Source organism: Rhamphochromis sp. 'chilingali' (genome assembly GCF_963969265.1).
Source record: "Rhamphochromis sp. 'chilingali' genome assembly, chromosome: 1".
Lineage (NCBI taxonomy): Eukaryota > Metazoa > Chordata > Actinopteri > Cichliformes > Cichlidae > Rhamphochromis > Rhamphochromis sp. 'chilingali'.
The window spans coordinates 2,573,284-2,586,262 of NC_137929.1; the positions used below are offsets into that span (position 1 = coordinate 2,573,284).

General features: G+C 41.2%; 1 protein-coding gene across 2 annotated transcripts; it reads left to right on the forward strand.

Moving 5' to 3' along the window:
- The first annotated feature begins 2,123 nt into the window (after positions 1-2,123).
- LOC308397784 (uncharacterized protein) lies at positions 2,124-12,626 on the forward strand. Of its 2 annotated transcripts, XM_080883893.1 has the most exons (4): positions 2,124-2,460; positions 7,151-7,256; positions 10,066-11,166; positions 11,492-12,626. In XM_080883893.1, the coding sequence occupies exons 2-4, from the start codon at positions 7,239-7,241 to the stop codon at positions 12,182-12,184; spliced, it is 1,812 nt and encodes a 603-aa protein (XP_080740019.1). In that variant the 5' UTR covers positions 2,124-2,460; positions 7,151-7,238; the 3' UTR covers positions 12,185-12,626. The 2 variants fall into 2 exon arrangements, with proteins under 2 accessions (XP_080740019.1, XP_080740018.1); XM_080883892.1 differs by lacking the exon at positions 2,124-2,460 and having other exon boundaries at positions 6,883-7,256.
- Positions 12,627-12,979: the final 353 nt, after the last annotated feature.

Consider the following 12,979-nt stretch of genomic DNA (forward strand, 5'->3'; position numbering starts at 1 on the left):
CACAACAAAAAGGCAATGGTTAGAATGCTCTCTTTTTAATGTCGTGGGCAATCAGCACAAAATCTAAACGGGAAAGCAACAACAGAGTTAGCTAACTATGCTCCCATTTTGTTTCCTCTCCTCCCAATAAAGAAATCTCACATAAACGTGCACTCAGTTCAACATAAAGACTGGAGAAATGACCCGCAACAAATGATGTATAAACAACAAAAATAATCGGGTCAGACTGTATTACTTTAACAGCCTGCGATATGATTTTTCCTCCCCACGACATTTGCGCATTCCTTACCTCGCAGGAATCTTCCATTATTCTGAGGATTACCCAGAATCCCTTGCCCTTTGTGAATATTGCAGGGTCACTTTTTCGACAGTAGGTGGCGCCAATGTCCCATTTAGCGGGATTTAACTTCAACTCTATTTAACTATGTTACACATGGTTATTATTTGTTAATAGGAGCTTAAAGCTTCTGCACCAATCATGGAGCACCAGGTTTAGAGCATGTGGATCTACAAAAGTAAGTCCCAGTAAGATGGGCTGAGCCTTACATACTAGAAGAAACATGTCATTCCCAGCAGATGAAGCGCCCTTTAAAGCAGGATCTCACTTTAAACCTAAAGAACTTGCTATGAGCATGCAGTGCATTCATGGTTATTATTCATACGATTGTGGGTAGCTAATAAAGTGCAACTATCACATTACATTTTATTATTAAATTGTTGTTAACAATCCCTTCACTTCTGCTTATTTAATTCATGGTTGCAGGATGGCTGACAGCTTCCATTAGGCAGGAGGTAATGTCCATTCTGGCCACAGTGCAACCCACAATGTGTAACTGACACTATTATATTGCATTATGTCACATTGTTACATCTTTTTAATAAATGATGACAGTCAGCTGAATTTGCTGCCCCCTTGGTGGAGGACATCAGGATCAGGATCTGCTGCTCCATCACAAACACCACAGAAGAAGAACAACACTGGATCAGATTATCTGGACGTGTTTGACAGGGACAGTGTTCATGTTCATGGACATCAGGACAAAAACAGACGATGGAAACCTGCCAGATTTGAGCTAAACTGCTCGTTTCCATGTGTAGTCCCTGGGAGGTCACATGACCAACAAAGACACACAAGCTGTGTCCCAAAACGTCGGCTGCATCCTCCGGAGGCCGCATTTGAAGGCCGATGACGTCACAGCCAGGCGACGAAGGCTGTCCCGATTCCTCGACTCCTTCAAATGCGTCCTTCATTCCCCCGAGTTTGAAGGATGGGTCGGGTGTGTCCTTCGTTGCCCACCATATCCCAGAATTCATAGCGCGGCCCAGCCAAATTTCAGCTGCCAACAATGGCGGCCGCTACTAAGTTTTAAAATTTAACAAGGGAGCACTACTTACTTACAATGAATTCCTTACACTATATAATTTTCCCGTCAGTGTTGGGGAATTCTCAATGGTGCTTGGTGCCATACCCTCAGGGACTTTAATGTTATATAAAAACACTGACAGCTCAATATCTGCCTCAGTCACTCTCCCTGATCCAGCTGAGTCAGCAGTGGGAAAAATCTGCTTTTCACAGGAACTTGGTAACAGCAATAAGAGAATACGTAGTTTATTCCAAGAAGATATCATGTCTCTCCCATATATAGAATATCTTACTGGAACCGACATGTTCCAGATATCACCTGGAAGACAGTCTGGATGATCCCATAAATATCTAATTGTGAACAAGGTGAAGGAAATCTCATATAAAATTCTTCATAAATGTTACCCAGCCAGTCACTATATGGTAACATTTAAAAGAGACATAAATACTAATTGAACTTTCTGTGGGGATCATCCAGAAACTGTGGCACATCTCTTTTGGTTCCTCTACACAGAGATTCTGGAAGAATTTAGCAGTTTTGTTATTGTCCATATTTTAAGGGAGTTTTCTTTACGATGGGAAAATGTTTTATTCTGTTTCTTTAAGTTCCCCAGGAAGAATGATAAATGTTTTTTTATAAAAAAATTTGTTAATACTTTTAGCTATTTTATATCCATAAATGTAAGTTTATTAATAAAACACCATATTTCTGCCTTTTTATAAGGATATGAATTGTACATACAATCAATTTCAGACTCAACCAACAAAAAGCCTCTCAGAACAATATTTATATGTTGATTTTTTTCGCCTACTCATATCATCATTTTTTTACTCCTGGTTCTGTATGTTCATGTTCTGTTCTTTTGTAAACTTCATCTGTTTGTATGTTGTATACTCATTGTGTTTCAATAAAGTTCGATTTAAAAAAAGGTACGTTCTAAACGAAGCTTCAGACGTCACTGATCACGTGACTCTGGCCAAACGAATCAAGCCTCGACACGGTGCTTCTGAAGCAGCGCGTTGATCTTTCTGACACACGCACCGGAGCGTCAGCTTCAAGCGGACCATCACTACGTCTCACATCTAAAGGTGTCAAGGTAACTTTGAACTGAGTTCAGTCAATCTGGAGTTTTTCCAAGTTTTCTGTTGCTCTCTGTGAGAGAAGAGCGTTAAAGGCGGGGCTCTCCAGAGTCCAGCAAAACAGGAAACCACAGCTGGGTGTGTGTAAGTGTGCAAACCAATAGAATGCATCGTGGTGGGGGGGGCATCACGGGCAAGAAAAAAATAAAATAATCGGTCGTACCCATGCTTCCCCGACGTCATGCCAGCGCATATTGGGAAATTCGTAGGCACCGATCGGTTTTCTATCAGCCATTTGCTGGGAGTAAGGGCGCCCTCCGTTTGCGAGGTGCGCCTGCTGCTGGCGGCACAGGGAGGAGAGGGCGGGGCGGCGGGGAGTCTCTGGCTGGCTGGAGCGGCATCTAATAACCAACTCGCAAAACAAAATAAAAACAACAAACAGATATTATGATACAGACTTATAATCTGCACCGATGTTTTTTCTAAATTCTATAAAGTGAGCGCGAGAGCCCTCGGTGCGCCTGCGCACTGCTGAAGTCAAAGTAAACTTTATTGTCATCTCCGCTACAGACAGTCCAGCATATAGAGAGACGAGACAACGAGGCTGCAGTTACAGCGGTGCAAGTAAACAAACAATAAATATAAGAAGAGTAAGAAAATAAATCTACACTTTAGGACTCGGGGTAAAGGATCAATAACAATTTAAATTTATAATTTACAGTTTGATGATTTAAAGTCTCACACAACCCGTCAAAAGGGGCGGGGCCGGCTGCTTCCAAGTAGAGCACATTTCATTTATAATGATGTAAATCCAAGCCCATCATGGATTCACGATCTGAATCCTGGGTTGTGTGAAATCCCAGAAATCAACCTTAGACAAAGTGAATCTGTGAACTAAGGTGTAGGTCTGTTAGGTTAATTGTGCTGACCCTCGGGTTGGGGGATTTGTGTTTGTACTGGAGCGCAAAATTCAAACCAATGGAAGATGGACAACAAAAGTTCAAAGCCATCAGGTGCTCAGTTTATGTATTTATTTTTGGCCTACATCAGTAAGAAATGCCAAATTATATACACAAAGTTACAGGAATCACCACTCCTGTTATTCATGATGATTTCAGTAACATCACATAATAACATGTAACGTTATTATGTGATGTGCGTACTGTTAATGCTGATACTGTGGTGAAATTCTCTGCTTCTTTTGTGTATTCTGCATCTATTACGTCAGATTGTCTTACCCCTCATATGGTTGAGAATTTTGCCAATACCCTGTTAACTACATGTTCCTCCATCCTCGACACTGTGGCACCTATTAAAATGAAGCGCCCCAGAACTTACTCACAATGTTGGTTAAGTGACTCTGTTCGCGCCCTACGACGTGCGTGTCGGCGGGATGAGAGAAGGTGGAGGAAAGATAAACTCCAGGCATCTTACGACATCCTACGTACTAGTCGCTTGAAGTTTCAAACTGCTGCCAAAATGGCTAAAGCAGCTTTTCTTTCAAAAATTATCTCTACCAATGGTAACAATCCTCGAATTTTATTTAAAATTTTTAACTCTGTGGTCAACCCCTGCCCCACTATGCCGCTGCCGTGCTCCACGGTTCTTTGCGAACAATTTTTAAATTATTTTTTAGATAAAGTCTCATCTCTTAAATCTGCTCTTCCTTTAATGACAGGCCCTGCGTTTACCCCTGACTGTTCCTCTTCTATCAGTTTGAACCCGTTTCACTCCCTACTCTTAAGCGTCTGGTTGAACAACTGAACAATACTAATCTCGTATATGATGTTCTTCCATCTCGTATAGTTAAGGACTGTTTTAGTGCAATTGGACCTAGTATATTGTCCCTTTTGAACTCTTCTTTGCTCTCTGGTTGCATACCATCAGCCTTTAAACATGCTATAATTCAGCCTGTTCTTAAAAAAAGGAACCTCGATTATAATGATTATGCGAACTATAGGCCGATTTCCAAGCTTCCGTTCTTGGCCAAAATTCTTGAGAAGATAGTGTTGCTTCAACTCCAGGCCTACCTGGATGAGAATAGCATTAATGATAAATTCCAATCGGCCTTCAAACCACATCATAGCACTGAGTCAGCGCTGCTCCGAGTTCTCAATGACCTTCTACTAATGGCTGATAATGGGCGCTCCTCGGTCCTAGTGCTATTGGATTTATCGTCGGCTTTCGATATGGTTGATCATAAAATCCTATTGGCGAGACTTGAGCACGCTGTAGGCATCAAGGGTGTTGCCTTGGATTGGTTTAAATCATACTTGTCCAATCGGCTCTCCTCGGTTCACTTGGCCACTTCCTCTTCCTTCGCTGTACCTGTCTGTTGTGGTGTCCCTCAGGGATCTGTGTTAGGCCCTACTCTGTTCTCATTGTACATGCTTCCATTAAGCGCTATCTTTGAGAAATATCACATCGCTTTTCATTATTATGCTGATGACATTCAGATCTACTTTGAGTTAAATGATGACCTAGCTTTGTCCTTGAATAGTTTTCGAGGGTGCATGTGTGAGGTCAGGCAATGGCTCCTGGCAAATACTCTTATCCTTAATGATAAGAAAACTGAAATTGTGGTCTTTGGCAGTGACGTCCTTCGTGCCAAACTTCGTGATGCTTTTGGTTTTCTCACTAGCTCCTTTTACGACACTGTTAGGAATCTGGGCGTGTTACTTGACAGCTCATTTAAACTTGATAGACAAGTGTCTGCTGTTGTTAGATCGAGTTTATACCAACTCCGCCTTATTTCTAAGGCCAGGCAGTATATCCCGCATAAAGACCTGGAAAAACTCATCCATGCCTTTGTAACTTCGAGGCTGGATTACTGCAATTCACTCTATTTTGGACTCCACTCTCCCTCCTCCATAGTTTACAGACAGTCCAAAATGCTGCTGCAGGCATTCTAACCAAAACTAAGAAGTTTGCCCACATTACTCCCGTCCTAGCTGATTTGCACTGGTTGCCTGTGAAATATCGTATCCAATTTAAAATTCTGCTGTTTACTTTTAAAATCACTAATAACACAGCACCGAGCTATCTTAAGGAACTCTTAAGCTTATATGTTCCTGCTAGGGCTTTAAGATCATCCTCACAGTTACTGTTGGTGCGGCCTAGATCTCGGCTGAAGTCTAGAGGTGATCGAGCGTTTGCCCTGGCCGCACCAGAGTTGTGGAACAACCTTCCCATTGGCATTCGGGCGTCTGACTCTATTCAATCTTTTAAATCACGGCTTAAAACGTATTTGTTTAATCTTGCGTTTTCTACTGGTTAAATGCTGGCCTTGTCTGCAGTGATTTATTTTACTAATTTTCCTATCTTGCTTTTTATTTGCACTGTGTATGTCTTATCCCCATTGTGTGTTGATGGCACAGTTATATTGTGCTATAGCTATGTGCTATAGTTATATTTTTTCTATTGGTGGCTTTTTCCTGTGAACATAATTCTACACTTTTATTTTTATGACTCTGATTATACTTGTGTTAATTTGTTCTATGTTAAGCACTTTGGCATGCCGTTGGTTTTTAAATGTGCTCTATAAATAAAGATTGTTGTTGTTGTTGTCCTGTAAGCACAGTCTGCCTGTGTCTTTTCTCTGCAAATGAACATTTTCAGCCAATATAGGTAATGCATCAACATGGCTGCCGTGGCTAAGTTAGGAATATTTATAATGTCATTTCCAAAACTTGCATATGATCTGCAATTTGTAGCAGATCTACTGACTGTCACAGAGCAGCTGGAGCAGTCTCAAATGCAGGTCAGTCCACTGCTGCCCCCTGTGGCCAAGTGCCATAGCTACTGCTGGATGAACTCGTGACACATCTGCACCTGTTTCTATGAACACATTGAGTCTGAGTGGCTGCACTTACACTGGTGCATTCAAACATATTGAAAGATGGCAGCAATGTGGATTGTCAAGACTCAAACTAACCATAATCGATGCCCTGGCTCTCTCTCTCTTGCTCTTCAATCTCTCTCTCCTGCTCTTCCATCTCTCTCTCCTGCTCTTCCATCTCTCTCTCTTGCTCTTCCATCTCTCTCTCCTGCTCTTCCATCTCTCTCTCTTGCTCTTTTATTTCTCTCTCTTGCTTGCTCTCTCTCTTCCTTTTCCTAAATCCCTCGTTTTGCACAGTCCCTGACGTGCTCTCCGTTGTTGTTTCCCTGCTAATTTTAGCATCACACGGCACAGCTTCTGTATCACGTGGTATAAGGCTCCGCCCTTGTCATTTGTTGAGCAGGAAGAGTGAGCGCTTGTTTTCATGCAGAGTACGTCCCGGATCAAAATGTGAAGTTTTACAAATCACCACTTCTTTAGTGAATATCATTTCAGTCTCAGACAATCTCGTTTCTCTTACAGAGGTTGAATGCACCTTCTGCGGATGGCGGTACCACACAGTGTGCGTGGACTTCCCCTGCACAGAAGGAAACTACAAATGCTGTGAATGCTAAATAAAGAGAAACAAATGATCCCTGTTGTCTTTGCTTGATGATTGGTTTGAGTCTTGACAATCCACATTGCTGGCGTTGCATCTTTCAATGGCAGCAATGGCAGGTATCAGTGCTCAAAGCTTTTGTGTTTGTTTCCAACAAGTTGCCCACCTCGGGAAACAAAAATGTGTTCTTTTACTTGTCAGATGAACATATGAGACACTTTGACTCTTCAGTGCAGTGTGGAGCCTAACAAAGATCTGTTTTGTGTCCCAGCTGATCAGCAGGAGGAGGAGAGTCTGACGGAGCAGCAGAGGAACATTTTCAGCTACTTGGACTCAGCTCAGCCACTACAGAGGAAACAATGAGCTCAACACAGAAGGTGACAGACAGAGCAGGACCATATGACCAAAGATATTTATCACCATATACATTTGAACATTTGCCATAACGATGTAGCTGACGATAGAATTGACACCAGACAAAATACTTTACAGCTGCACAACTTTATTAAAAACCCATCAATGTATTTTCACTGAAACAAGCAGCTGTTGTTTATGTGCATTAAAGTTATATAAAAATGTAACAGTGCAAATGCAAATTCCTCGCTGACAGTTTAACCAAAAGGCGTTTCCAGTGGAAACTGGCCGACACATCCTGAGCATAACCATGTATAATATCCACTAAACTTCAGAAGAGGTTATACAGTCGTGGCCAAAAGGTTTGAGAATTGCATAAATATTGGAACCTGGAGAAGTTGCTGCTTAAGATTTTATAATACAGATTTGTACTTTATTTCAGATTGAACCTTTAAAGGGGCATTTCTGGACTTTTAAACGCCAGTATGTTCCTATAGACCAAATATTTAAAGACCAAAAATGTTCTTCTCTCTTCTCTTCTCTCCCCTTGTTCTCTCTCGTATTTCTGAGAGTGTATCATGTAACACTATAGATCAACTTAGCTCAGAATATATAAAGCATATAAACAGTTACAGCAATATGATGCAACAAACACAGCAGCTACTGATCCAAAATACTCAAAGCTTCATAGAACTGAAACCAACATTTATTTTAGCTCCATCCTGCTGCTGATACAGACTTTAGGTTTCTGAACATTAAACTTGTTGCTGCCTTTCATAGTGTGTAACTTGAAGGCCCTGAGTACTTTCTCCCACACTGGAAACACTGGGATGATCACATTATTTGAACATTACCTAATAAGACTGATTCAGCACAGACAGTTATGTTAAACTTTCCTAGCAGTCCTTCACAAACAGGGAACAGTCTGTCTATTCTCTCCATCTGTCAGCTGCTGCTGGCTCTTCCTCCTCCTCTTCCTCACACACTGCTGAGTTTGTCCTGGTGGATCATCAGGGCTGCAAAGCCTCACAGATGATGTGCAGCAGTGGCTCCCTCAGTCTGTCCTCACTCTGGACACTTGCAGTCGTCACACATGGAAATCAAATGTGTGATAAGCTGCAGGATTCAGACACAAGTGTAACTTATAAACACATGTTCATACTTTTATTCCACAATCAGAGAGAAAGAAACAGAGAGAGAGTGCAGGACAGACAGACAGGTGACAGTCTCAGGTGTACACACTGCTACACAACAGCAGCAGAGAAGCAGGATTTAGTGTTTGTGTTATTACGAGTGTAAACAAGAAGAGTTCCAGATGGTGCAGTGGACACATGTGTGACTGCTGTGATTAAAGCATCTTTCTTTCAGCTTAACGAGTGAACCGTCAGCTCGTTCAAACACACGTTAAAGTGCGTTTGGCTCGACACCACCGAACAGAGGCAGCAATATAACACAGCTAACATTAACAGTGCAGTGAATCCTGCTTGTGCCGTGATGTTCAGGACTGCAAACCAAGCAGCATCACTGACTTTCAGCTTGTTGTGTTTGTGGATATATGACTGACTTTAATTATCCACAAAATCATCACATTCTCTGTCAGATTAAGGTCGACTATTGAACGGCGTATATTTTAAAGGCTTTAAAACCAAGTTAACGCTGAAAGTACAAACATCACTAATGTCACATAACTCTGCCGACAAGGCATAGCTATGGCTATGAAATGCTCTTTGTGTATCACTTCTTCATTATGAAAGATGTCATTAATGCACTAGTAATGTCTCATCTGGAGTATTGTTCAATCATTTGGTCAGCAGCTAATAAGACAGATCTTAACAGACTTCAGTTAGTCCAGAATAAGGCGTCCAGATTAGTGTGAAGATGTTCATACTATACTAATATTGATAAAATGCATAATAACCTTTCTTGGCTTCCTGTACAGGCTAAAATATTCTACGGCTTACTTGTAGTTCTAAAGAAAGCAATTCTGTTAAACACACCACATTTATTCTGCTCAGCTGCAGTATCCAGATGAAATACATCATCATATTACACAGTTTTCAACAAGCTGCAATTTAGTAAATGCTCGAGTTAAAAGTAACATTTTGTAAAACTGTTACATTTAGAGCAACTTTTAAGTGGAATAAGTTGCCTTAAAAAATTAGAGAATTATTCAAAACTTCAATGAACACTTAAAAGCCGATTTACAGAGCTTTTAGTTGTTGTAAATATTGTAAGACATGATTTGTTTTTGAAATTTGTGTAATGTGCCTCAATGTTATTGATATTATTATTATTGATTGCTTATATTTGAACAATTGTGAAACCTCACTGTGGATGTAAGAGTGAAATTATGTGGATATCTTGAATCCACTTTATTGTGTAATATTTTATGTGAGTATTTGACGGAAGACGAGCAACATCTGTTGTGGAAGCTAACGGGGTTCCTTTAGAATAAACAAACATAGGATTTATTATCACTGAATAATTCTGTATAAATCTATACAAATTATAGAAATATGTAATAGGAAACAACAAAATAATCTAAATTATAAAAGTGTGTGTGTGTGTGTGTGTGTGTGTGTGTGTGTGTGTGTGTGTGTGTGTGTGTGTGTGTGCATGAGTTTAGTGTTTGAACAGTCATGAATTATCTTTAACAGCAGGTTGGATGTAATGTGTTAGAACTACCAGCAGGTGGGGATAAGAGACCTTTAAGGTGTTTGGTGCCACGCTCCACCTTCAGGTTTAAAACTAGTGTTAATGGAGTTTGAAGGTTGAGTTTGTTCCACGACTGCATTTCACTCACTGCCTCTGTTTGTATCTCTGTCACTGCAGGACCAACATGGAGCCAGAAGTCAGCGCTCTCAGGAGGCCGACAAACCTCACAGAAGAAAGGGAGAGAAAAAACACACCTGTGACGAGTGTGGGAAGGGTTTTACTGTGAGGGCTTCACTAAAACAGCATCAGGTCATCCACACTGGAGAGAGACCGTTCAGCTGTGACTTGTGTGGAAATTCTTTTTCCTTGAAGGGTTCCCTAAAAAAACACCAACTCATCCACAGTGGAGTTAAAGCGTACAGCTGTGATCAGTGTGGCAGAGCTTTTACTCACAGTAGCCACTTACAGAGGCATCTAGTTACCCACTCTGGAATTAAGCCATACAGCTGTGATCAGTGTGGCAGAGCTTTTACTCAAAGTAGCCACTTACAGAGGCATCTAGTTACCCACTCTGGAATTAAGCCATACAGCTGTGATCAGTGTGGCAGAGCTTTTACTCACAGTAGCAGCTTACAGAGTCATCTAGTTACCCACTCTGGAATTAAGCCATACAGCTGTGATCAGTGTGGCAGAGCTTTTACTCACAGTAGCAGCTTACAGAGTCATCTAGTTACCCACTCTGGAATTAAGCCATACAGCTGTGACGAGTGTGGGATGTGTTTTACTGAGAAGGCTTCACTAAAACAGCATCAGGTCATCCACACTGGAGAGAGACCGTTCAGCTGTGACTTGTGTGGAAAGTCTTTTTCCTTGAAGCGTTCCCTAAAACAACACCAACTCATCCACAGTGGAGTTAAAGCGTACAGCTGTGATCAGTGTGGCAGAGCTTTTACTCACAGTAGCAGCTTACAGAAGCATCTAGTTACCCACTCTGGAATTAAGGCATACAGCTGTGACATCTGTGGAAAAACTTTCAGCCAGAGAGGGAACCGAAATACACACCTACGCATTCACACCAGACATGATGTGTACTGCTGTGAACAGTGTGGCAAAGAGTTTACAACAGACGCACAGTTACAACGACACATGTTTACCCACACTGAGGAGAGACCTTATCAATGTGACCTGTGTGAGAAGACTTTTAAAGCTCCACATTACCTGAGACGACACCAACAGATCCACACCAGAAAGAGACTCTACAAGTGCAGCTACTGTGAGGTATGTATTTATATTGTTATCTTGTCATTTTAGCCTGACTGTTTGGAACAACTCTGCTCATTAAACTGTGTTAGCATGTTAGCAATTCTACTGCATGGAAAAGCAGCTCTGAGTGATTATTCAGATTTTCCTTTCAGTTATGATTTTAGTATTACTGTAGTATTATGGTGGTAGTATTGTAGTTATTGCAGCCCAGTAAACTGAGTGTGTTAACTGAAACAGTCAAATGTAGTTGGACGTCTGCAGAGATGCTCTTTATTTCAGGCGACGTTCAGGATACAAATGTTGAAGGACTGACTTACACTGTCTTTGTGTCTTTGTTTAGAAGCAGAGCGACACAGATGGATCCAGTTCTCAACCCTGTCATCACTGTGGTGGTGGGAAAGACTTTCATTGTGACCTCTGTGGAAAAACTTTCAGTCAGCAAAAGACCCTAAAAGTACATCAACGTAGACACACTGGAGACAAACTGAAATACTGCAAAGAATGTGGGAGAAGCTTCACCACATCACATCACTTAAAACAACATGAACTGATTCACAGTGGGGTTAAAAAGCACCTCTGTGATCAGTGTGGGTCATCCTTCACCACTGCAGGTCAGCTTAAATCACACAAAGGAGTCCACACAGGAGAGAAACCACACAAGTGCAGACACTGTGAGAGAAGCTTCTCACATTCAAGTACTCGTAACATTCATGAACGTGCACACATGGAAGGAAACTACAGCTGTGACCAGTGTGACAAGAGCTTCAGGAATCTCAGTTCATACTCTGCACACAAACGATCCCACGTTACTAATAAACTGTTTCACTGTTACCAATGTGCCCAAACATTCACCTCATTGTCTGCTCTGTGCAAACATCAGCGCGATCACTCAGGGCTGAAATCACTCCCATCACTGGATCACAGTGAATCTGAAGACACAAAAAGATCCTCTGGTTTCTGTGTCAGACTCAAAAAGCTTGAGATCAGGCTCCACAGAGTTCAGATAGAATCATTTAAACTTGTGTTGAACTGAACTGGTTGCTGGGCTGAACTTCTACATAATACAGATCTACATGGGATCTTCTTTTCTGTTGTTTTACTGAGTCAGTTTTGTCCTTTTTTCTCTGTCCTGGTTTTGCTCGTCTGTAAATGATTGAAACTCAGTCAAATAGTTCATTGTTCTCCAGCAAAACGTTTTGGAAACTCATGTTTAACCTTTAAAACTCTGACATGTTTTAGCACACAAGGCTTCATCGGGGAGTTCACTCATGATTGGACCATGAGAACAAAGGTTTTTAGTTCTTTCAAAGAGAGTCTTGGAGATGTTTGATGTTTCTGTTTTTCTGAAACCACCTGAAAGAAAAACTATTTTTCTTGCTTTATGTAGTGTGGAAGTTTTTAATGTTTCTTCATCTGTGATGTTCTTGAATGTGTTCACGTGAAGATGGTACAAATAAACTGTCCTTTCAGCTTTAGCTCCTAATTTATTCATTATTTATGGATGTAGCACAGCAGCCGTCTCTTGATTAACACATGGAGGGCTCGGGATCTGATGGTGTCGTCTCCCTAATTTGCCCACTCAGTAAATCTCACTCATGGCCAAGAAATTGAAATAAACCTTGTTTCCCTGCTGGATAGTGATCCACTGTAACTCTGCTCCTCCTTCCTGTTTAGGATTTCTGTGGCTGAAGTAAAATTCCCTCCATCCATCACTTATCCCAGCTAACCCAAAGTGAAATAAAGTTTTGCTGGTCTTAAAAAAGCATTACAATAATGGGCATTACCAATGCAAACTGAATGATACAGAAGATGAAAGAAGAGACTTTGA

Excerpts from the sequence above, each read along its gene's own strand:
- LOC308397784 (XM_080883893.1), top strand. Across the intron at positions 11,167-11,491 it reads ACAAGTGCAGCTACTGTGAG|AAGCAGAGCGACACAGATGG; the intron begins GTATGTATTTAT and ends GTCTTTGTTTAG.